Below are 24,148 nucleotides of genomic sequence, written 5' to 3'. Positions count from 1 at the left end.
TTTAATCCCACTTCTCTTTCTAGACTTTCCCATAAAAGACTAAATCAAAAAAATAATTCAAACATCGGGACTAAGACTAAGACATGTAATTATACTCAAAATTTTGCCAAGCAAAATTAGAAAGCTTGTCCCTGCAGAAGAGAAAGGGGTATGAACATGTTAGCAAATTCATATATTGTTATATTCCATGGGAAGGAGAATGAAACACCCTTAAAATAAGTACCTTAAGCTCTACTAATTTAAATTTTTTCTAAACTCGAGCTACTCCGTTACAAAAGCCAAAACTTTGAAACTACAGAATGAAGGCTTAGGATATATTTTTTTTACAATTCACTTTGAGCATAGCCAGAGATGAGACTAAATCACAAAATCAGTATGTCAACTTTCCCTGGGCGGTCTGTTGACCGTTCTAGCAGTCTCGGGATGTCGTGCTTCTGCTAAAGATATGCCATTCAGCAGTAAGAATGAGAATGCTGATCATCTCAAACCCTCACTTGTCTTAATCTTTGATGTCCTACAAGTTAACAGTGTTTAGTTCTATGCTTCGAAATCACCAATAGGACATCGGACAGCATCGTCGTGTCAACATTTAACAAATAAATCATACTAAATTCAGAAAACCAATTCCATCATCGAAGTAACAAGCCAAATTATTCTTCCATTGTTGTTGTTCCATCAGGATTACTTTCCCTTGGCACAACATTTCCATCATCGTTATTAGCCTCATTGTCCTCATTCTTAGTCGAACTATCCTCGAGCAGAGGCTCCTCCTTCGATCCACCATCTTTATTAGCCACTTTGTTATCCTCCTTTCCATTAGCACCGTTTTCAAGTGCAGATCCTCCATTTGCGCCGTTCTCAAGACCATCGGTCTTCGAAGTTTCCATAGCGGTGTCTGAAACGCCATCATCATTGGCTTGCTCTGTATCCATAGCATTTTCCCCAAGAAGACTATTATGCGGTATGTCATTGTTCGGAGCAAGCTGCCCCGGATGAGCAGCATACCCATCAAATTGTTGGCTGCCGATACGAATCTGCAAGGAATAAGTCCAGCAATCAGCATGACTAACACATAAATCACATAAGAACGCCATTCACAAATACATTCTCGATTATAAGGAAGAAATGAAGGGGAAGGAAAAAAGCTTTCTAATAAAAAGCCTTGAACTCGATGGCCTCTCAGTGGTAAATATGGAGAAAGGGAAATTCCAGAATTCTTAACAGTAGAGAAAGCGGGAGGAAATATGGAAGTTATCGCACTTGAATGCCTATTCTTGGTGCACTCTCTCCAGTCCCTTCCGTAATTATATGATTATTTTGAACATCAAGTGGTGAGCTTTTTTGTAATCTCCTTTGAAAAAAGTATTAGACTTAGAACATTAGGACTTCTATGGTTTGGAGCCCAGTCCAACTTCGACTACCAGGTAATCATGGTGATCAAGCAGACACTTAAATAAGTCTATGATAATACCTGATAAAGTTGTTCCAGAATGCTGGCCATCTCCTCAGTACCACTAACATGGTAAATAGGACCAGTATCTGCAACATGACGTTCTGTATATGATGTTATCTCATTCAAATTGAGACCAAGGCGGTCGGGCCTCTGAAGCAGAAGTTGAAATGTTGGCTGCAGTTCATAGCATTGTTCAAACAGAGATCGGCGGCAGAATACGTACAAACCAAGTCGAGCACGAGACATGGCCACAATCAATCTTCTAACATCACGGAGGTGCCCCACAAAGCGGGTTCGAACGAGAGACAGTAATATATAATCATTCTGCTGACCTTGAAATTTATCGACTGTCGTCACCTGGATTCAAATATTAAACAACATTTGTTAATAAATGATTACATGGCATGTAAGTAGCAACATTAAGATTGGATACATGAAAACATAAGGAACACGACATTTACACAGCCCAATGGACAGTTACATAGAGTTGATAGAACCATATACTTCGAAAATAAGATGACGGGTGAAGAAAGGATAGTTTATCAACGCCCTGGACTACTTTGTTAAACCATCAAAACAAAACTCCAATAACTGTGCAGTTGAGAAGACTCCAAAGATGTACAAAGATACTGACACCATCAATTAAAAAAACTCAGAATCACTAAGCAACAAATAATGTAATTGCTTGCATAAAGTGAACCGTTCTGGAGATACCTTGCTAGGGGCACCAATGAAGTTGTATGGTACACATCTACGATTAATAACATCTCGGATTAGAAGCTTCTGGCCATTGTAAGTTGTCAAGATGGATATCTTATTTGCAGGGTACCCTAGTAAACGCATATAAATATACACACTAACAACATATTCAGCCTCCCCCTCGTTCTGATAGAACCAAGGAGAAGGAGCAGTCTCACCCCTCCCTTGGTAATCCGGCACATCCACTAGCTGATAATCGTAAGAGAATCCAGCATTGGCTCTATGAAACATGGCTGCCTCCTTCACATAGGGAAGATCTCCCAATTCTCTATATCTCCAGTTGTAAAGCTTGGCTATACTTGGTCTAGCTCGACCTTGAGCATTGAGTTCAATATAAGGAATACCCAATCTGACAAACCTTGTAAATAAACTTTGATCCATATGGCTATACTTTTGAAAAGCCATGTTCTTCACAACTGGGGGTAACTGATGGTGATCACCAATTAAAATGCAGCGTTTGAGACGTGCATAACCATCTTCCTGCCTCTGAAGTAACATTGGTATAAAAGTTTCAATCTCTAATATTTGTGCACTTTCTTCCATCAGCAAATTATCATACTTGAAACCTAATCGAAGAAAGTCCTTCCTCTTTAGGGCAGCATGAGTACAAGTCATTGCAACAATCTTTGCTTGCTTAGTCATCAAATAGTTTGCACGATCAGCTGTGGACTTGAGTAATTCAAAAGCCCTACACTCTTCAAGCTCCTGAAACATTGTCTTAAGATGACGAAAGCATCCCTTAGCTGCCCGCATATCTTTATCAAAAGATTCACCTGTGAAAACTGGATTTGGTGCATTTGAGAAGAACTCCTTGAAGGGAAATCTTTCTTCAATAAAATTTGGTTTATCCTCATTTCCAGCACAGGCAGCTATGAATTGCTCCCAGCGTGAGTACACATGCAGTAACCAAAAGTATCCAGCAGTTTCACAAGTATAACCAACATCTTCAGGGAGTTGGAGAGACCTTGCCAGCTTTTCAACTTCACTTAGCAATTCCAACCTTCGCACAAGCATCGAATTAACACGCCCTTGCCGGCTGAAATCAAGATCGGTTGCTAATTCTTGTTCACCTTGACCAAGACGAAGCAGATAGCGGGCAGGAACATCTCTCTGAGATCATTAGAGAAGTTAGAAAAGAGATGTATATAATTAAAATAATATGCACCATGAAGCCTTAAATAATGTATATATACGAAAAAGTGACCTCACAGTAAGTTTGTAACAGTTTAATTTTCTTCATTTACCTCCATTATCTTTTCGAATAGGTCATTCAGAGCTTGATTTGAGTGGGTGATTATCAATGTTCTCTGTGAAGGGCAATTGTGATAAAGAACATTTAGAACTTGAACAGCTGTGTCAGTCTTTCCAGTACCTGGTGGTCCAACAACCATGGTTAATCCAGGTTGAACACCAGAAATGATTGCTCCAACCTACAATTTAGAAGTAAACAATGTTAGTCTCACAATTCAAATAGAAGTTGATCAACCAAAGAAGAAACAATGTCCAGACATTTTATGAATAATTGAACTTTCATTGAGAAAAAAAATGAAAGAATACAAGGGCATACAAATAAAGAGCCCACAAAAGAAAGAAAATTAAAGAAATGGCATCCAATCAAGCAAAATAACACCTAACGGATAATTACAAAATGGCTTATCATCGAAGCCTACAGAGAAACGTTGAACCTAATAAGAGTCCCAATATCACACCAAGATCTCTCAAGAAAATAGGCATGCTCAACAATCTTATAGTGTACACCAATCATATATATAGTTTTTCATGAATAAGAAACAAAAAGAAAAAAGTTAAAAAAGAACCTGTGTTGGTGTAAATCTGACAGAGTTCTGTTTAGGCTGATCTTGAGGATAAGGACCAGGGTCAGGAGGAGTATACACCTCAACTATAAGCTTTTCCTTCTCACCACAGGCATCGACCATGTTTTCATCATTCTTTGGAACACTTGAAGACTTCTTGTTCTCCGGAAGGGCATGATTGCTACCTTTAAGGGCTCTAGGAAACTTAATACGGAAAGGAGGACTAGGGTGCAAAATCTCCTCACCATCTGGATTAGTAAAACAGACCTGAACAAATTAACATAATACATTTAGACTCGGATGCTTTTTATTATACACATATAGGAGGCAAGGATATTAATTCACTAATTTAAGAAATCTTTTTAAATAAAAAGAAGGCATAAATAACCTGATAATCTGGAAAACATTCTTTCAAATGATCGGCATCAAGAAATGTATCTTTAAAGTCTACTGTTTCTAAAAGATCCGGCATGTTAGTCCATTGAGCAGCAGAAGGATTCCCATAACCAAGAAGTATATTATGCAACCAATCAGGAACGATACAGTATTCATTCATAAGATCCCTGATAGATTCCAGGATTGCTTTGAAATTATTTTCTTTGGGTTTCCTCCTCATCAAAACATTAAATGTCCCATAAACATCTTCTGTACCCTTCTCTGCAATAGCACTGACATCCATATGGTACTGTGCTGTATCTAAAGCAATAGTTACAGTTCTCAACTCCCCTTTAGGAGGCTTCCACTCATCCGGTTTAATTCTTCCAGTAAAGTCATTCATAAGAGTTCCCTCTTCATCACGAACCTCAATAATTTCACATCCACGTACACACTGAAGGCCAAGACGTTGAGGAACACTAGCCTTGGCAGCTTCCTCTGAACTTAGCGGCTCAAATGAAGGACTAATAGAGAGTAAAAATAAAACATCGTGTTCTTTAAGAGCATTCCATTCTGATCTTATTTGGGCTCTATAACTAGAAATGCTAAAAGTGACATCTGCAGTCACAGATGCAGGCTTTACTTCCCCAATATTTGGCTGCTTTACCTCAGTAATCTTGAATTCTTTAATAGGAACGGCCATTCTTGACCAACCACGGAAAGCAGTTTGTCCCTCATTATTAATGTAGGCAAGGAGATGGGGCACAGCTTCCTGAATGTCTTCACGGATCTCATAAGTTGATTCCAGGCGAAAGAGATTAAAATTTCTCAGAAGATAATCATGGAGTGTTAAAAACTGTAAATTTAACTTAGGAAGAGCCAAGCAACCTTCCCCCGAGTAATTAATGCTTGGCACAACACTCTCATCCCACATTATCTCCTCATTTGGGTAAAGTGGAAGTGCATTGATGGCTTCCTTTTGAGACTGTTGCTTCTCAAAAAAGGAAACAACAACCTCAATTAAAAAATCAGCTCTATCTGACCAAGGATCTTCTGTTGACACTAACTTGAGCTGCATAAGAAACACGAATGTTAGTCAAAAGGGAGCTAGAAACTATTTGTTACTAGAAGCTGTAAGCTAACTTTTTCATAAAGCAAACCAAATGACATATAAGTAAAAATAATAATAATAATAATAATGAGGGTGAGAAGAAAATCAAAGAATTCTCTTTGGTACTTCTCATAATTTCTGTGAAAATTTTATATCCTTTCTAGGAAAAAGAAGTGACCAAAGAATTTTTATGGTCTTTCCACTTAGGATGTCCAATCCCTGTTTATTTATATAGCTTTTGCAATGAAATGTCCGGTTCTCTCCAGAAGAAAGAAAAAATGTTGACATTAACATATAGGAACCAAAGAAATATGTTGAGCTGTAGAATAAGGAAAGACAAAAGGCTGCTCCCAAGAATTTAGAGCAGCTTGGAACCTCCCCTCGAGTAAACTCAACCATAAACTACTGAAGCACCATCATTGGCACATCGTTTCCTCTAATTATAAACACCTCCTACTAACCTCAACTACCTCTAGAATCCTAATAATATTTCTAACCTCCAGCCTAACAGTATTCCTAACGTTAAGTTATAACCTGAATAGAGGCTTCCTCCAACTAACCTCAACTAAAGATTAATATACCTCTAATATCCTAATAATATTTCTGAACTCTACCCTAAAATCCTAACGTTACATTGTAACCTGAATCTGCCTTCACACTTCATGGTTCTAGTTGCTAATGATCAGTTGCACACTTTATAGCCTTGAAACAAGAAATTCTCGATATGCAAATCTTTTTCCCAACTTTTAATTTATTTTATTTTATTTTTTTAATCAAAAACCTAACTTTGAACTATCTTTATCATAGAAGAATAGACAGCTCCTTTTGTCCACATGCAGGGTTGAAAACTTAGTTGCCTGCCTCAGTAGATGTAGTACCCAATGAGGGGGGAGGATAGAGACAATAAAATGAAAAAGGTGAACAGAGATAATCTAACATATTTAGTTGACATTGTGTAAGTGCACGTGAGAAGCAACAGGTGACCACAGTTCCCTAATCATATGGCATCTCATTGAACACTGCCCTAGGTCGGGTGTCCCTCTCTAAAGATTAAGTTAAAAGTGATGAAATGAATCCAACAATAATGATATTGAAGTTTATAAGTTGCTGTTTTCTGATAACTAAAAAGTACAAACAATATGATCAACTCATTCAATTTATATTTTTAGCATCCCAGAATAAGTTAAGAATCAAGTCTTTCACAGACCTTAGAGCAAACCAAATCTTTCAGCTCTGGAAGAGAGAGCACAGATAGTTTCTTGGCAAGGTCAGCACGTTTATGAATTGAACCAACATTGGCCAATGCAAGTTCCCGCAGCTAAAGAAGGAAGAGAGTTATAAGTATATTAGCCAAGCCTACAAATTAGATTTAAAATAACAAATACTAGAAATAGTAAACATAATAATAATAATAATAATAATAAGTTTTTTAAAAAGTTTGTCTTTTTCGTCATTGTAGCTTACATGTCCAAATGTACCGTAATTTTTTCAAAAGAGGATTTCATACCCACTGGTGCCTTTGTAATTATTTCTTTAGTAATCAATGCACTGTTTGTTGACAAGGAAAAAAGAATAAATAAAACATCCATTTGCACTGTTAAGCATCCCTTTCCCTTCTGGATCAACTTAAAAACTAACCTTTGGAATCTTCTTAAATGCAAGAAGCTGAAAAGATTGGACACGGTCATAATGAGATTGGAGAACCTCATCGTCCGTCAGTTGTGTTCCAACATGATCATTGATCTCAAATACTTCATAGAACTGCAGCAGATCAACCAGCTGAGCAAAAAGTTTACCTTTTTCATGTTTGTAAAGAGCACTTAAATGACATTTGGCAACGACAGCGACATCAGCAACAAGAGGTCGAAGGTATCTGAATGATCCAACAATGGTCAAAAAGAGGCCGTTTATGGAGGTCAACAAAATACACAATGCACGTAAAGTCTATTTATGTAGTCTACCAACAAATTGGGGGAAATAAAATTTAATCAAAATTAAAAAATTTTGGGCAAAAAAACAGTTAGTGACGGTAAATTACAATAGAGATTTAAGATGAAATCCAACCACAACAGCAAAAGGCTAACAGATCTCAAGAAGTAAAAATGAGAGAGAGAGAGAGAGGAGAAAATATCATTTCATAACTGGTCAAGTAATATTAAGACTACTGCACATCAATACACACAATCACAATAAAAAATTCCACCAATCAAGATTTGAATTCAAACAAAGGATGCATATCATGGCCACAGTATTTAAGCATACCTCCTTGTAGGAAGCTGACTTAAAAGATCAATCAGAAACTCCATGAACCTCTCACAATACAAAATGCAAGCATTGTCTCCCTCTAGCAAGCCATTGGCATCAACAAAATGATCATTTTCATCACCTGAATTACTCTGAGGGAAGACTTCACTATCCAAAACCTGGTCGCCAGATGTAAGATGAAGAACAAAAAAATAAATAAATAAATAAATAAAAAATAGTCAAATTTGTGCATGAGAAAAACAAAAATAATCTTAGTCAGAAAGACAGGCAACCTCCAGGAACTCTTCAATGAGGTTTCTTAAGAACTTTGCTTCAAGAGTTGACAATGGATCATAAACCTCCCCTCGTTTAATAAACTCTTTAGCCTCTCTCTTTATCATCCTTTTCCATTTCTTTATTATATCAGTATTAAGACAAAGCTCCATCTGCAGATGAATGAAAAAGAAAAATGTAGTTGCACATTCCAATGGTAAAAGAATATCAGCAGCAGAACACATGTCATACCTGTAAACGACCATAAGATAAACTGTGCCAAGACTGCAGGCCTGCTATTCTCAATACAGTCTCACTGACAATCTCATCCTCCAAGCTCTGCCGAAGTGAGTTTTTAGAAACCATAAGCAATAAAAGAATAACAATACAGGCAGATATTGGCAGAAACACCTTCACCAGTCCTAGAAAATTTATTTACTTCTACTAGCATATTCAATTCGATTAAAGGTACAATAATATTGACACACATAATATGAATGCCTGATCATTTGAGTGCAGTGATTCATAGTAAAGGAGGTTTGATGACAAACATGTTTTTCACTGACTATGTTCTAAAAACAAGTTGTTTGTATTGAATTCCCAGACGAGCCCTAATCTTTCCAAAGAAATTGGGAGGGGGAAAACTCCTTAGACCGATTTCTTTATATAAACTCTTGCATTATGAGTTGTAATTTGTAAACGCGACAGATTAAGTCCAAATTCAGTTGACTATGTAACGACCCAGATCCACCGCTAGCAGATATTGTCCTCTTTGGGCTTTCCCTTTCGGGCTTCCCCTCAAGGCTTTAAAACGCGTCTGCTAAGGGAAGGTTTCCACACCCTTTAGGGTGATTTGTTCTCCTCCCCAACCAATGTGGGACATCACAGACTATGATAAAATTGAGCAGTTCTTATAAGTTATATGGTCATGCTTTGCATCACAAAGATGTTATTTGGGTACTGCAATGAAAGATAGCCTTTGGTAGCTGGGGAAGGAAGAAGCCACCATATTCTCAAACAAAGTTGAAGACGCTTCCAGAAAGTTTGGGAGAAGGTCATTTCTTAGATTGTTTGAGTTTCTCTTCTGATTCATTTATGCGTTTTAGCATCAATGAACATTGGGCTAATTGGTAGGGGCCTCCCTTGGTCATGTATGAGTTCATAACTTAACTATCCTCTTCTCTGTGATGATTTCCTATCCCCCCCCCCCCCCCAAACACACATAAAAATCCAGAAGGTATTGTTGAACAACTAAATTACAATCAACGTGTCACATACCTGAAAGGCATTAATCATGAAAACAAGATAATTTGTCTTCTCTGCAATGCTTATTTCTCTTCCCTACATCATAAATAGAAGTAATTATAGTTCCAGATAAAAAGCTGATAAATTAAGGTCTAAAATAACAAAAAAAAAATGAAGCACTTTATGGCCTACACCATAAGAAAAAGACATCCATATGACGACGTAAAAAGTAAAACTTCAAAAACTTACAATAAGGAGGAGGAATGATTTAAGCAGAACCTCTAAAATACAAAAAAGCTGAAGCCCAATCATCGGCATAAAGTAAATCGACAGCTTATCCTATTTATAACATATTAAAGTTCTGCCCCATGCAACCCATATTTGGGAAGTAAGAGGCACAACTGCAAAAAATAATTGAAATCTCCTGCTTTGAAACCAGATAAGAGACACCAATTCAGGCCAAGAACAAGCATGGAGACTCTTTCGCTACAAGACATTAGCGGTGTTAGAACTTCCCTAGACTATGAGTTAAGTAAAGAAGTGGACTTTCTTCAGGATTTTGAGCCCCTCCAAAGATGAGAAAGAAAACCCCAATCTATTTGGACCTTCGTAACTAAATCTTTTCATAATTATCTCTATTTCCAATCTAAGTGACTAGAGCTCTTTTTTTCCTATAATTTTCATTTTTTGGTTACTACATTCCCTGGACCAACCTCTATTTTTGTGTCGCTCATCATGCATACATTCCTCTGGATGCCAATGGTTTCTCAATGAAATATATAAATACACATATAAATAATCACCCAATGGTCAATCAAGATTAAAGTATAAAATGAAGGTTGATAATATTTCCGCAAAAAGAATCATTCAAACAAGTCTCACAAGCATGGCATGCATAACAAGTCAAACAAAAGAAAACTAACCTCCTTCAGTCGAAGAACCCTCTCAAGAAACCCCTTGAAGACATCCTTCCGATCATAAAAACAGACCCAAGCTGCTACGTTCTCTCGAAACTACAAGAACAAATCTCAATTCTTACGTCTCATGGCAGTTTCAAATAATGAGCATTCCCCAAAGTGACATTTTTTTGGGTTAGAAGAAACAAAATACAATATAGTGTTTCAATAAATAACAATCTAAAAACAACATTACAAGAATGGTAAGACACTTTCTAGATGAGCTCTTATGATTTTCATTTCGGTGACCACCGACCAGATGAGCTTTCTAGCTTGTTGGTAGTTGTCCCATAAAACTAATTAAATTGTGGAGGTTCGTTTCACTCCATTTTAGTAATTTCCTAGTCACCAATATAGAAAACCCCTGGTTGGAATCTCATGTTGAGCAGCTGAAGTCTACCTGAAAACAAGCACTTCTTCCAAAAGAACATTCTTCCAGAAACCATGAATTATCAAAGCTCGTTGCAACATCAAGTCATTTCGAAATAGCATGCAATAGCTTTACATTTCCGGTGAGATTCTTAATAGGTTTCCCATTCTAACATAACGAGAATGCTTTGACGATGAAATACTCAGAACTTGTGAATTTAAGAAAGTTTCTTCACAGAAGAATTACCTTTTCATTGACCATGAGTATCATCGACATTACATGCTCAAACGTCGCGGTCTCCGGATCAAAATTAGGCCACAAATAGTTCTCCAAGTACTGACTGACCTCCAAAATCATCACCCTCTGTAGAGGCACGGTCTTCCGCCCCTCCTTAATCGAAAGCTCCGTCTCATAAATCTTCTTTACCAATTCTGGATCAAAAGGCTCCTTCGGCTTCGAAGGATCCCTCACTTTCGACCAGTTCTCCGCCGCAATCTTCGTCAACCGGTCTCGCTGAATCTCCGATAGCGTTATCGTGTTAGGCAGTGTCGCACCAGGCTTCGACTCCACAAGCTTATCGTCGACCTGGTTGGACTCAACAGGGTACTCCGCCACTCTGTGACGCTTGAAATCATAAACACCAGTTCCATATACCTTCGGCATTGTAAGTGGCCGAAAACCTTAACGTATGCGCCGGAGGAAGGGGATTCTAGGGTTTCGGAATTCAGAAAATCTGTGCAGGGTTTTAGCTAGAGTGATGGATTTACTGAAGGATAAACCTCGGGAGCTAGGTTTCGAAGCAGCAGCAGAGTCGGTGAAATCGGCCTTGTGCCACGGCGGAATCGGTGAACGGCGACAATAATCACGATGAGGGTGGGATATTAGTGACTGGAGAGGAGGCGCCGGCGTCGGCGTTAAATGGCCATCACACGACCAGAGCCGGTGATCGTCATATATCTTCTAATTCCAACCCCACGGCGTTTGGAACTCGAAAATTAATAAATTTTCAATAGAATTTCCACAAATACATGTTTTGTACTAATAAAATGAATTTATTTTCTATTTACTTTTTAAGGTTTTAAAGTGATATAATTGTGTTGCTTAAAATACTAAATTAATAAAATTACTTGATTTCACATTTTATCTCAAACTATTTAATATACATGAAATACCGGATTTAAAGGTTCGTACAAAAGGAACTCCACGTGTGTCTCTGTCTCGACCTACATCAAGCTCCACCTGAAAATAAAATTGAAGCAATAGGGTTGAGTATATGCAAATGGTATCAAAGGCAGACATCGAATGGTCTGCTAGCAAGGACGCTAGCCTCCTAGGGGTAGATTGTGAGATCTCACATCGGTTGGAGAGTAGAACAAAGCATTTCTTATAAGAGTGTGGAAGCTTCTCTCTAGTAGACGCGTTTTAAAACTTTGAAGGAAAGCCCTTGAAAAGAGAGTCCAAAGATGACAATATCTGCTGACAGTGGGCTTAGGCGGTTACAAATGGTATCAGAGTCAAACAACGAGTGGTGCGTCAGCGAAGACGTTAGGCCCTAAGGGGGTGGTTTATGAGATCGCACATTGGTTGGAGAGGGGAACGAAGCATTCCTCATAAGCGTGTGCAAATCTCTCCCTAGCAGACGCGTTTTAAAACATTGAGGGAAACCTTCATGCCCAAAGAGGGCAATATTTGATAGCGGTGGACTTGAGATGTTACAAATAGTATCAAAGTCAGATATTGAGCAGTGTGCCAACGAGGACGCTTCCCCTAAAAGGGGTATTTTGAGATTTCAAATCAATTGGAGAAGAAAATGAACCATTCCTTATAAGGGTTGAAAATCTCTCCGAACACGTTTTAAATTTTATAGGAGAAACCCACATATGTAACAACTCAAACCTAGATATTTAGGTTTGAGTTGTTACATATGTTTGTCGGTTTATCACTCTCCAATACAAGGTAGTACAGTGGAAGAACATATCAACCTCTTTCTAAGACTTGAAACTTTAAACTTCAATTATCGAGACTAATTTTAAAATTCATTGAAAGCAAGTCGAGCAGGTCTCACTTTGATTAGTCACACACTCTTTCCGATCCTAAAAAATGGAACTCAGACCGTAAAAAGTACACAAACTAAAATAGAACAAGTCGAGCGTTCTTACAACTATTATGTACAAAAATGGCGAGCTTAGAAACTGAAGAAAAAAAAAAAAAAAAAAAAAAAAAACCATGAAGAACCTTGTTACAATATGCATTGTTGAGGAAGTGAAGTCTTTGAGCACAAACAAAAATTGGTTACAAAAAGCTATGAAATCATCATCATCATAATCAGCTTTGCCTTTGAAACCCCCAAGCTGATACAGAAAAAAGTGGCCTATCTTGCCAACAAATGAACAAAAATCCATTCTCTTCTTTGATTTTATAACCATCATATCCATTGCTCTGCAACAATCTATTCCCCAGAAACATACTATTATAACTCAATCCAACCCTCCCGAACCCCACGCTTTCGAATCGTACTATCCATTTCTCGAGCTTTTCGTGTCTCTCCCTTCTCTCCGCTCCCTCGCAAGCAATGATGTTCTTTATTTCCTCTCCTAAAAGCATCTTCTCCACCCTTTGTCGCTCGATCGACGACCTCGACACCGTTGATTCCAAGCAATCAAACAATGCAGCATAGAAGTTTAGTGCTTCTAGTACTCTCTCCATCAACCCTGATCCATTCAGGTTTGATTCTTGCTCTGTTATTACCATCACTTTTGGAGATAGCCCCCACAGTGCATTCAAAAAACTATTCATCTTTTGTGAAGGATTCAATCCTGATGGCGAACATACCGATGCCGAATCCGGGCTACTACTAAAAACTTGCAACGAATCTGTTTCCAGCCACTCTCCGAGCGTTCGCTGCTTCATACGTAGGAGCTTTTGCAAGTTCTTCGATGCTGATGGCGACGTTTTTGTCTTATCGTCGTCCGTGGCTAAAATCGTGTGAAGTTCGAGTACTGAGCTCACTGCGAGTGCTTCTCCTGTCTTCACCCTTAAACTTTCAAGGTCGAGATTCTCTAACTTGCTAACAACTGGGGTGAACTGAAATGGTATGTCCCATTTTTCGGCCTCTTCGGTTAGCCGAACAGCCATTTGTTCCAACACCTCCTTCTGTTCGTGAATTCCGGTTATTCTCACATGGGGCGGACCGTCTGGTCGGTCTTTCAATGTCTGAAGAAGGTTTATCCATTGAGCAGGCTCACATGATTTGAAATCAATAATATGAATCATCCTTTCTCCCTCCATAGCTTCTATGATAGCCTGATTAGTTATCACATATGCAAGCTTCAAGAAAGGACATAGCTCAAAGAACAATCTCTGAGCAAGAATCTCTTCCGGGACCGACAATATTTTGGTCGAGTTCAAGGCTTTGTGTAAGCCTGGCCACGATTTGAGTATCCGATCGGCGAGTGCCTCGGTGAAGTAGGCAGCAATCCGCTGCATTGTGTCCCCGTCGGGCGAAGCTAGGTGGGAAATTTGCTCGAGGCCAACGTTGGCATTTTCGATGTTACCAATGGCAACTTGGTTGGCACAGGCAAGAAGAAGGTGAATCAGACATAAGCCCCTCTCTTCAGATTTCAGCTCCCTTAGAAAAGGGTATGGCGATCCTATACCAGGCGATAACGACCACGGAAAGAGCTGCAACGGCGATGAAGTTACTGACGACGACCCCTCCCCGTTAAACATTCCTGCCATTAAAGTACCTGGCCGGGATAAAGAGAAACACACTATTTCAACAAAGACAAGGATAGAGCAGCAGAGTGAAGCAACAACAGTGCAAAAATTATAACAAATCCTTAGTTAATCGAGGAAATAGCATAAAATTCACTTAATCTTGCTCGGCTCGAGCCTACGGCTAGCGATATTGTTTTCTTTGAGCTTTACCTTTTAGGCTTCCCCTCGAGATTCTAAAACGCGTCTGCTAGGGAGAGGTTTCCACACCCTTATAAAGAATGTTTCGTTCTCCTCCACAACCAATGTGGGATCTCACAATTCACCCCTTTCAAGGCCCAACGTCCTCACTGGCTCTCGTTCCTCTCCCCAATCGACATGGTATCTCACAATCCACCCCTTTCAAGGCCCAACGTCCTCGCTGGCTCTCGTTTCTCTCCCCAATCGATGTGAGATCTCACAATCCACTCCCTTCAGGGCCCAACGTCCTCACTGGCTCTTGTTCCTCTCTCCAATCAACGTGGTATCTCACGATCCATCCTTCAAGGCCCAATGTCCTCACTGCCTCTCATTCCTCTCCCCAATCAACGTGGTATCTCACAATCCACCCCTTTCAAAGCCCAACGTCCTTGCTAGCTCTCGTTCGTCTCTCCAATCAACATGGTATCTCACAATCCACCCCTTTCAAAGCCCAACGTCCTCCCTGGCTCTTGTTCCTCTCTCCAATCGACATGGTATCTCACAATCCACCCCTTTGAAGACCCAACGTCCTCACTGGCTCTCGTTCCTCCCTCCAATCGACATGGTATCTCACAATCCACCCCTTTCAAGGCCGAACATCCTCACTGGTTCTCGTTCCTCTCTCCAATCGACATGGTATCTCACAATCCACCCCTTTCAAGGCCCAACGTCCTCACTGGCTCTCGTTCCTCTCTCCAATCAACGTGGTATCTCACAATCCACCCCCTTCATGAACCAACATCCTCACTCACTCTCGTTCCTCTCCACAATCATACTCATGCTTCAACCCATTTCCAATCCTCAAAAAGCCTAAAAAACGCCATAAAGTTCAAGAAGCAAGCAACCCAGTTCATCAGACTAATCCAAACGAAGCTATAAACTCATCATCTAGCAAAAGACTCAACAGATTACCAAAAGAAACCAGCAAAAACAGCACAAAAACAGCATATCAAACCCAATCAACAGCAGAAAACAACACAAATCCATCACTTCAAATCATCCAAACCACTAATCCCCAGAAGCCAACAATCAAAACCCATTAATCCAAATCATATAAACTCACAAAAAACTAAAAAAAAAAAAAGAGAAATAATCACCAGAAGAGGATCAAACACGAATCGAAACAACGATCGAAGAACCCCAGAAGAGAAGAAATGGTCTATCTCCACAAAACAAAACAGAAAATCAATCTCATGAGAAGAATATAGGGTTAAAGACGAAGGGTTTTGATGAAGAACAAACAGAGCACCCTGGAATCAAAGCCTTTGTCTGGAACGACTTTTCCATGGCTGCATTAGAGACAGACAATACAAGAGTATGGTTTTTGTCGCCATTGATTTGTCCTTCATTGGTAGGATCAGAAGAATAAGGAATTTCAGACGAAGAAATAGCTTAATTTCTCTCTCTTTCTTCATCTCTCAAGAAACCCACCTAGATTTTCCCTCTACAAATTCATATTCTTCTCTCAAAATTGATGGGGTTTTGTCAATATCTGAAGTGGATGCGAATAAGAGCTGGCCACAATTTGGAAGGACTTGAGAATTTACCACCGATCCAAACATGCCCTAACAAAACAAAACAACCACCCGCGGTTGTTGCTTAGTGGGTGATAGTGGGAATTGCGAGGAGGCCTTTTCTTTTTTTTTCTCTTCTTTTTCTAAATGAATCCAAAACGCATACACCTCCCCACTTTCTTAGCACTTCCAGACAAAGAGACAACTGAATTGAGCAAAACCCCAAAACTAAATAGAACTTTCAACTTTAGCTACCTCTCATACTATTTGCTGTTCTTAACAAAACCACTTATGTTGTCTTTCCTATTGCCTTTTAAATTTTTGTTGGTTTTCATTCTAATTTTAAACAACTTTTCTTTTTTTTTAATGATCTGATTCCCGACCCGACCCTACCCGGGTATGATATTGTCCGATAGTGTCTCTGGTTTATGTACTCGTGATCTTCTCCGTAATTAGTCAATGTCAGATTCCAAGAAATCTCGAGTAAAGTGAAGTGTAGTTGTTTCTAATGAGTGTTTTGTAACCATCTATGGCGTTTCTTCAATATCTGTAATTCAACTCCTTTCGGGGTCCAGCGTCCTCGCTGACACTCGTTCCTCTCTAGGATCTCATAATCCACCCTCCTTCAAGGCTCAGCGTTCTCGTTGGTACACCGCTCAGTGTCTACTCCCATTCGGGACTCAGCATCCACATTGGCACACGACACATAATACACCCCACTTTTGGGCCCACCGTTCTCACTGGCACTCATTTCTCTCTTCATTTGATGTGAGATCTCATAACTCACCTCCTTCAAGGCCCACTGTCCTCGCTGGCACACCGCCCAATGTCTGGCTCTGATACCACTTATAACAACTCAAGCCCACTGCTAACAGGATAGTGTCATCTTTGGGTTTTCCTTTCCGAAACGCGTCTGCTAGAGAGAGGTTTTCACACCCTTATAAAAAAAATGTTTCGTTCCCCTCTCCAACCAAGGTGGGATCTCATAATCCACCCCTTTTCGGGACACAGCATCCTCATTAATACTCGTTCTTCTCTTCAATTGATATGGAATCTCACCGCCTATCATCAACCATCACTCGAAAGTGCTTATAGAAATTTGAATTTTATTTAAAAATCAATTTTTTCAAATGTTATTCCAGACATATGATATAACTACCTCTACCAATATGAGTATAGCTCAACTCGAGGTTTGAATTTTTACCTAGATGTTGATAACTCGATTAGAAAGATTAAGTCACATGTAATGGAATTTACCACATAAATTTACCCAAGGTTAATTTTTGAGTGGTTTAACTTTAATTGATTATTTATTTATTGACTATTTCTTTTAACATATTCACTATTATTTTCCTCAACGTGATATTGAAAAGGATGGGTTTGGTGGTAGTAATGGTTTTTGCTTCAATAAATTTCTATTGAAAAAGATATCTACAAATTACAATTTGTACCCTCCAAAAAAAGGCATTTTACATATTGGGTCCTCAAATTTTGGCACATTTACAACAACACCCATAAATTCTTGCAAATTACATCAACTTTATTCTTTTTCTTTTTTATAATTTCTTGCTTTTTAAAAGTAAAATGTTGAATATTATTGATATCAAATTATTTGGTGTTATTTAAGTAAATAATTTTCCTTTTTTTCCCCAAAAAATAGGGTTTTTTTTAATAACATTTTTCTTATTTGTCTAATTCTTTTTGGAATTCTTTTGAAAATTAACGAATTTATAAAAGTAGTTATTCTAAAAAAAACATGTATTAAAAAACGTGCGAATATTTATAGGAAAAAGTAAGAATAAATTTTTATAAAGTATAATTGTCAAAAAAAAAAAAAAAAAAAAAAATCTCTTAATTTCTATTTATTTAATTTTTAAAAAATACTTACTTTTATAATTAACCCGTGTCTAAGATTCGGATCAGGGTTCGTAATCTAGATTCGACACTTACTCCTCTTTTTAAAGAAGAAAAACTATGTATTTAGAATGATGCTCTGATACGATGTTAAGAATGAGAAATAGAAGTGAGATCGAAAGTGCTAGAAATATAGGTGAGATCTAAAGATAAGCTACCAACTAAATGTTGAGGATTATTGGGAGTGAGTCCCACATTGATTAATTTAGTGAAAGATCATTGGTTTATAAGTGATGAATACTATTTTCATTGGTACGAGGCCTTTTGGGAAAGCCCAAAACAAAGCTTGACGAGAATCGAGCAATTTTAAGTTTTTTTTAATTATTCTATCATCAAGATCGCTCTCATCTAGATAGGGTCTTTGTTCATTCATGTATTCTTCGTCTACCCGAGTTTCTCATATATATATATATATATATATATATAGATAATAAAAAAATTAAAAAAAAACAAGAGTTCTTAGCATTTCCTAGGTTGAGTTTCAACAGTTTTCTAGGACTGTTTTGGTTGATAAAAGAATTTGTCATGTTCCTTGTTCAATATAGAAATTTCCAAAAAAGAAAATAAATAAATAAATAAATTTTAATTTTAATTTTAAAGCCTAAAGAAGCTGTCAGGCTGTTTTGAATTGTCTTTTTCATATATTATTCCTTTTCATTAATTAGAATCTTTCTCTTTTTTGGCTATATTATATTATTTCCACATAATTTTTAAAAGCTCAAAATTAAAAATAAATAAAAACATTAATTTTAATTCTAAAATATTCTCCAATTTATCTGAAATACTTAAATTCATAAAATAATTTACATAAAATATTGCAAAATGAAAAAACTATGTATATAAGGCAATAATTGACATTTTTATAAATTAGTCGAGGCTTTAATACAACATAGTCAATTGACTAGGGGTATTTTCGTCTTTTTACCTTTATTAATCGTCGCATATGTCATTTGAGCTCTAATGTGATAACTTACCTAATTTTAGGTCTTCTTAGAGGCTTATCGAATAAAATGTCAAATCGAGCTCCTTAGCATGTGACTGTTTGACTACTTCTTTTATATTAGCGATTTCCACACGTGTAGCTTAAGAAAAGACCGAACTGACTACTTACATGGCTGCTCATGTTTGGAATTTAAAACTTTGACCTTCGAACGCTCCAAACCTCACCAAATTTTCTAGGCAAATCCTATATTTATATATATATATGTTACGGTCATGAAATAAATAAATAAATGGCTTTTTGTTTGTTCATCCTCATAAACCATATGACACTCCGAATATGATGAAATAGGATGAATTGAGTCAGTATTTGGTAAATACGTAATTATCTTGAATATATTAACTACTTTTATTTGTTGATTACCCGGGGGACAAGAGAAATATCTTGTTCTTTCTTCAACCATTTCTGATCTCTAGCGAACCTCTTAATAGAATTTGTTCCATTTCACGGATCTTGTAGGATTCTCGAGAAATTCTTCAATTTCTTCCATTCTTTTGCTTTTGACGTTTCGTCAGAAAAAGTATTTAGAGAATCAATCTGATTCTATCTCTCTTCGTTTGGTTTGAAGAACGGAAGGATCCCAAAAAAATCGATAGATATATATAAAATAGTTGGAGTTGGAGTTGGAGTTGGTAGGGAGGATTTTAGTGGGATGAAAGGGACATTATTGTCTTTAGCAAAGAATGGATCCAAAGAAAGGCTTAGTGGGGGGTTTTTCCAAAGTCATGATTCTAATTTTGGAGCTTACTGCCTTCTCTCTCTCTCTCTACTTTTTGTGTGTTATTTTAATTTTATAATCTTCATCAAATTAACCTAAGTTTTGGATATTGCATTGGATAGTGTGTGTGCGCTAACCTACAAAAACATCAATTAAAACTTCCCTCAATTTGAGGATTTTTTTTTTTTTTTTAATATTCGCAAACTTATGGGCCCGTTCTTATCTCATGTAACTTCAATTTTTGTTTAAACACGTATACACGTGTGTTAACTTGGGTTATGGAAAAAATTTCATGTTGATTGAGTTCCGAGTGGCCCAAGTAGGAATCACAACCCAATCCAACTCTATATTCTTAGGTTGGGTTGAACAGTTTTTTTGAGTTGGTTGGATTGACTCAAGAAAAAAAAAAAAATTATAACGGATAAACAAAATTGATTTTTTATAATTTTTTTTTTTTAATTTAACCCAAAACTGAAGAAAAAATCTAACTCAACCGAATGAGTTGTTGAGGTCATATGAACAAACGTGCATTTAAATCATTAAAGTAAATGCAATATTGAAATAATTATATTGTGAATATTTAAATTAATTCCTATAGAATACTTGAGAATCAAATGAATTCTCACATTTACCTAATTAATTTTTGCTAGTTATTTTATTTTTATTAAATAATTCTAACCAATTAAATGCAGTTTAAAAGAAAATGGAAAATTATCATAATTCTTATAAAAGAATAAAATAAAACAAGGGAGAAAAAAAAATCCGACCTGCCGGATTCGAACCAGCGACCTAAGGATTACTTCAGGATTTGATACCCACTACAGTCCTCCGCTCTACCAACTGAGCTAAGGTCGGTTTTGTTGATGAAATTAATTTTTAATTTTATTTTAAATCTTCCAAGGCAAAGCCGAACAGATTTCGAATTTTTTATTAATATTTTTATTGTTTGTTTTTATTTAATTTTTTTTAATTATTGTTTGTCTCTTTGATGTTTTATTATGGTCTGATTGTACTATTTTTATTATGGTTTATTATAAATAATATAAAATCAAAAGATTAATGTCCAAATTAGGGAAAAAAAAAAATCAACTAGGAATAATATTTCTAATTAGCCTAAAAAATAGTGTTACAATCTAGTCAAATATAATTTATTTTTAAGATTATTAAGAACTATTAAAAAAATTTAACATTTTAATCCAAGAATATTTGATATTTGCCGGTCATGAGATTTTAGTTATTAAATTAATATAATAGACAGAAAAGACCCGACAACTCAACCCTATTCAACTCGAAAATAGAGGGTTGGGTTGGATTGAGTTGTGAACTCTATTCGTATTACACGAATTTGATATTCGGATTGGTCTAAAAAATTTCTAGCTCATATATATATATATATATATATATATATATATATATATATATATATTTATTTATTTATTTATTTATTGGGCTACGATTTGAATTTCTATGAAAGGCCCAAAAAGTTTTGGTGATGGGCCGAGAGGCCCAAACCAAGAGCAGCAGCCCAAGATTCGGAACCAGTTCTCAGAGACTCAGACAAAGAGTAGAAGAATAGACGCCGATATCTGTGTTTTGAGCTCTCAACGAATTCCCCTCTTGCAGTTCCCATTGATTTTCTTTCCTCTGCGAAATCCGGCGGAAAAATGAGCGGTACCGTCAAGAAAGTGACCGATGTTGCCTTCAAAGCATCCAAGAACATCGATTGGGATGGCATGGCCAAGCTTTTGGTCTCCGATGAGGCTCGCAAGGAGTTCTCATCCCTTCGCCGAGCCTTCGAGGAGGTTAACTCATCTCTCCAGACCAAGTTCAGCCAGGTCCAGAAATTCTTGTTTTTTTCTTTCGCTGTTTTCGTAGTCGCTGGATCTTTGTTTTTATCTGAATTGATTCTTGTTGAAGTGGATTTGATTTTTGTTTGGCTTGAGTGTTTGAGATTGTGTTTTTCGGAATTTGTTTTTTGTTCTTATGTTTAATTTCCTTCATTTCTTGTGAATCCGGAGTTGTTTACTAACTACAATCGCAATATTTCGTTTATTATGGGTCGTAAATAGGGGAATGTTGATTTACTTGTGGTATTATCGAAGGAAGATCGTTCGGAGAAGAATGGAATTTAGAAAACAGAAATGTTTCTCGTTGTAAAGCCAACATTTTCAACTTGTTTGGATCTAGAAACTGTTAGATACATAAGATGACAGGAACATGATATATGATTCATTATTACAGCAATTCTAATGTCTCTCGTAAAATTGGCTGGGCTATGTCTATTTTATACGAAATGGCAAATCATATGTATTGGTATCTGGTCTGGAATACCCATTTCATACAGTTTGTGCAACTGGGAGTGTTGGAACATAGCTCATAGTAAGATGCTAATGCTTCTCCTATGATTTATAGGCTTAAATCACTCTTTTGTTCGTAATGAAATAGTTGTTTTTTCAGAAAAAGAAGTGCAATTGGAAGCCGAATCGATTGATCGTAAAATAATCGTGTTAATTTTGTGCTTTTCTTTTGTATCAGTCAACAAAATTTTCATATTCATGACTAAGGCGTGCTTTTAATTTTGTGGCCGTAGATAGAATGAAGTACTCTATTGGGCTGCCTTAATTACTCTGCTCAATACTTTCAAGATTTGCATTATTTTTAAACTGTTTATCTCCGTTCAGGAACCAGAGCCCATAGACTGGGAATATTACAGAAAGGGAATTGGATCCCGCTTGGTGGACATGTACAAAGAGGCTTATGACAGTATGCTCTCTGATTCACTTGTCTTTTCAAGTTCATACTTCGATTTTTCTGTGCAATATTATGAGGCAATATTGTGATTTTTTCAGCACCTGGCTTACCTGTGATACTTCTCTAATTTGGATTCTCAATGATAACTTTTCTTGACTAAGTAGTCTTTCGGAACCACAATCGTACAATAAGTACATTGTATAATTTGAGAATTTTGGATGTAGACTTCTGGGGCGCATTGGTAAATCTGTCACTAAATTTTTTAAGTGGCCCTTTTGTCTCAGTGGATGTCACACTATCCTATTACTTGTTCATGTTCACCACCGATGATCGTGTTGGGGGAAATCCTGTGATTGAAGTATTTACAGCATTTTCTTTTATATTGGAACACATTTGGCCTTTTAGTTGGTGTAACTTAAATGTCTTCTGAAGCACTCGTTCTAATAGCCTGAAAATCTTGTCGTTGTAACGTTTGCGTGGTAAATAATAAGGCTGGCTATGAATTTTAGCTTTCCCCTTTCACTCTCATGAGACCAGACTATGTCATCAAGATTCGGGGACAGATTAAGCATGGTTTTGGACTGTCATTAATGTACAAAGCAATGCCCTTATGATTGATTGCTTTTTTTTTTTATCATTACGCCATCGGTTGACCTGCTTCCTTTTTAGGCATTGAGGTCCCCAAATTTGTAGACACAGTGACTCCGCAGTACAAACCTAAATTTGATGCGTTGGTAAGCACCACATATGTAGTTATATCTTAGTATATCTCTTTGTAGCTCCCCGCTAGGCGCTTGATTTATTGTTCATGTGGCAGCTGGTAGAATTGAAGGAAGCTGAAGTGAAATCCCTGAAGGAGTCTGAGCGGTTGGAGAAGGAGATTGTTGAAGTTCAAGAAATGAAGGTAATAGACAAGAATAGCTCACTTGATTTCCCCTTTTTTAGGAATGATGAATCCTCACTGCTTGTTGTTCTCATCAGAAAAAGATCAGCACCATGACTGCTGACGAGTACTTCGAGAAGCATCCTGAGCTGAGGAAGAAATTCGACGATGAAATCCGAAACGACTACTGGGGCTATTGACCGCAAATTACTGGTTGAAGTGCCAAAGTTTCACAATTTAATTTCGTAAATCTTCCGGGTCTTGTTTTGCTGCAGCTGTTTGGTCAGTAATAAAACAAACAAGATAGTTCTCCTCCAATTTGGGTGCATTTGCTTTCCAAATCACGTTGACAAAATTGATTAGAGATACTGAGATTTTCCTTGAGATGATGTTGTGAGAGTTCCAAATCACTCGTGGTACATTATCATAGCAAATGCATTTTTTTTTAATGAGATTATTGTGTTATTTCAGCAAGTTTTCTTTATCATTCTGATATTAATAAAGAGATTTTCGTAGTGGCTCCTTACCATGCCTCATTTCATAGAGAACCTCAAAGTGGCTCTATTTCATTATATTTCATCCATATCTCAATTCCATTCATTTAATATTTCATTATATTTCATCCATATCTCAATTCCGTTCATTTAATATCCTTATGGTGTCATTGAGATAAGAGATGTCGTTTTTAGTCTATCTGTTTCTATTTTTATATTTTATATGTATAAAAAGTGAAAAAATTATAATATATATTAATCTATTTGTTTGTGATGATTTAAAAATCTTTTATACTAGGTAATCTAGTATCCTTATGCAT

General features: G+C 37.1%; 3 protein-coding genes and 1 non-coding gene across 5 annotated transcripts; 1 reads left to right on the top strand and 3 right to left on the bottom strand.

The window, feature by feature from the left end:
- Positions 1-157: 157 nt before the first annotated feature.
- Positions 158-11,605, bottom strand: LOC111801622 (uncharacterized). Its single transcript, XM_023685674.2, has 14 exons — positions 10,847-11,605; positions 10,198-10,287; positions 9,308-9,370; positions 8,282-8,368; positions 8,050-8,202; positions 7,775-7,935; positions 7,151-7,385; positions 6,720-6,830; positions 4,415-5,473; positions 4,030-4,293; positions 3,457-3,642; positions 2,168-3,322; positions 1,472-1,810; positions 158-1,034 (listed from the first exon to the last, which is right to left on the bottom strand). The coding sequence occupies exons 1-14, from the start codon at positions 11,261-11,263 to the stop codon at positions 651-653; spliced, it is 4,704 nt and encodes a 1,567-aa protein (XP_023541442.1). The 5' UTR covers positions 11,264-11,605; the 3' UTR covers positions 158-650.
- A 1,222-nt stretch (positions 11,606-12,827) lies between these two features.
- Positions 12,828-16,282, bottom strand: LOC111801910 (scarecrow-like protein 3). 2 transcript variants are annotated; one of them, XM_023686139.2, is made up of 3 exons: positions 15,804-16,282; positions 15,652-15,713; positions 12,828-14,346 (listed from the first exon to the last, which is right to left on the bottom strand). In XM_023686139.2, the coding sequence occupies exon 3, from the start codon at positions 14,336-14,338 to the stop codon at positions 12,926-12,928; it is 1,413 nt and encodes a 470-aa protein (XP_023541907.1). In that variant the 5' UTR covers positions 14,339-14,346; positions 15,652-15,713; positions 15,804-16,282; the 3' UTR covers positions 12,828-12,925. The 2 variants fall into 2 exon arrangements, with proteins under 2 accessions (XP_023541907.1, XP_023541908.1); XM_023686140.2 differs by lacking the exon at positions 15,652-15,713.
- Positions 16,283-20,461: 4,179 nt separating this feature from the next.
- TRNAY-GUA (transfer RNA tyrosine (anticodon GUA)) lies at positions 20,462-20,555 on the bottom strand. Its single transcript has 2 exons — positions 20,519-20,555; positions 20,462-20,497 (listed from the first exon to the last, which is right to left on the bottom strand). It is a non-coding gene; the product is annotated as a tRNA-Tyr (tRNA).
- Positions 20,556-21,276: 721 nt separating this feature from the next.
- LOC111801481 (ATP synthase subunit d, mitochondrial) lies at positions 21,277-23,804 on the top strand. The gene is made up of 5 exons (XM_023685493.2): positions 21,277-21,535; positions 22,382-22,463; positions 23,121-23,185; positions 23,269-23,355; positions 23,433-23,804. Exons 1-5 carry the CDS (start codon positions 21,365-21,367, stop codon positions 23,532-23,534), a joined length of 507 nt encoding a protein of 168 aa, XP_023541261.1. The 5' UTR covers positions 21,277-21,364; the 3' UTR covers positions 23,535-23,804.
- Positions 23,805-24,148: the final 344 nt, after the last annotated feature.

The sequence above is a fragment of the Cucurbita pepo genome, chromosome 9, assembly GCF_057944985.1.
Source record: "Cucurbita pepo subsp. pepo isolate OVF chromosome 9, ASM5794498v1, whole genome shotgun sequence".
Classification (NCBI taxonomy): domain Eukaryota; kingdom Viridiplantae; phylum Streptophyta; class Magnoliopsida; order Cucurbitales; family Cucurbitaceae; genus Cucurbita; species Cucurbita pepo.
The sequence above is the reverse complement of the archived record's forward strand: the minus strand, read 5'-3'. Positions and strand labels throughout refer to the sequence as shown.

What these genes read in the sequence shown, in the direction of transcription:
- LOC111801910 (XM_023686139.2), bottom strand. Translation starts at nt 14,338, where the DNA reads ATGGCAGGAATGTTTAACGGGGAGGGGTCGTCGTCAGTAACTTCATCG.
- LOC111801481 (XM_023685493.2), top strand. Translation starts at nt 21,365, where the DNA reads ATGAGCGGTACCGTCAAGAAAGTGACCGATGTTGCCTTCAAAGCATCC. An exon ending in GTACAAAGAGGCTTATGACA is followed by an intron (nt 22,464 to 23,120) that starts GTATGCTCTCTG and finishes CTTCCTTTTTAG; the next exon opens with GCATTGAGGTCCCCAAATTT. An exon ending in TTGAAGTTCAAGAAATGAAG is followed by an intron (nt 23,356 to 23,432) that starts GTAATAGACAAG and finishes TGTTCTCATCAG; the next exon opens with AAAAAGATCAGCACCATGAC.
- LOC111801622 (XM_023685674.2), bottom strand. Translation starts at nt 11,263, where the DNA reads ATGCCGAAGGTATATGGAACTGGTGTTTATGATTTCAAGCGTCACAGA. An exon ending in TCATTGAAGAGTTCCTGGAG is followed by an intron (nt 7,936 to 8,049) that starts GTTGCCTGTCTT and finishes TCTGGCGACCAG; the next exon opens with GTTTTGGATAGTGAAGTCTT. An exon ending in CATTTAAGAAGATTCCAAAG is followed by an intron (nt 6,831 to 7,150) that starts GTTAGTTTTTAA and finishes TTCCTTCTTTAG; the next exon opens with CTGCGGGAACTTGCATTGGC.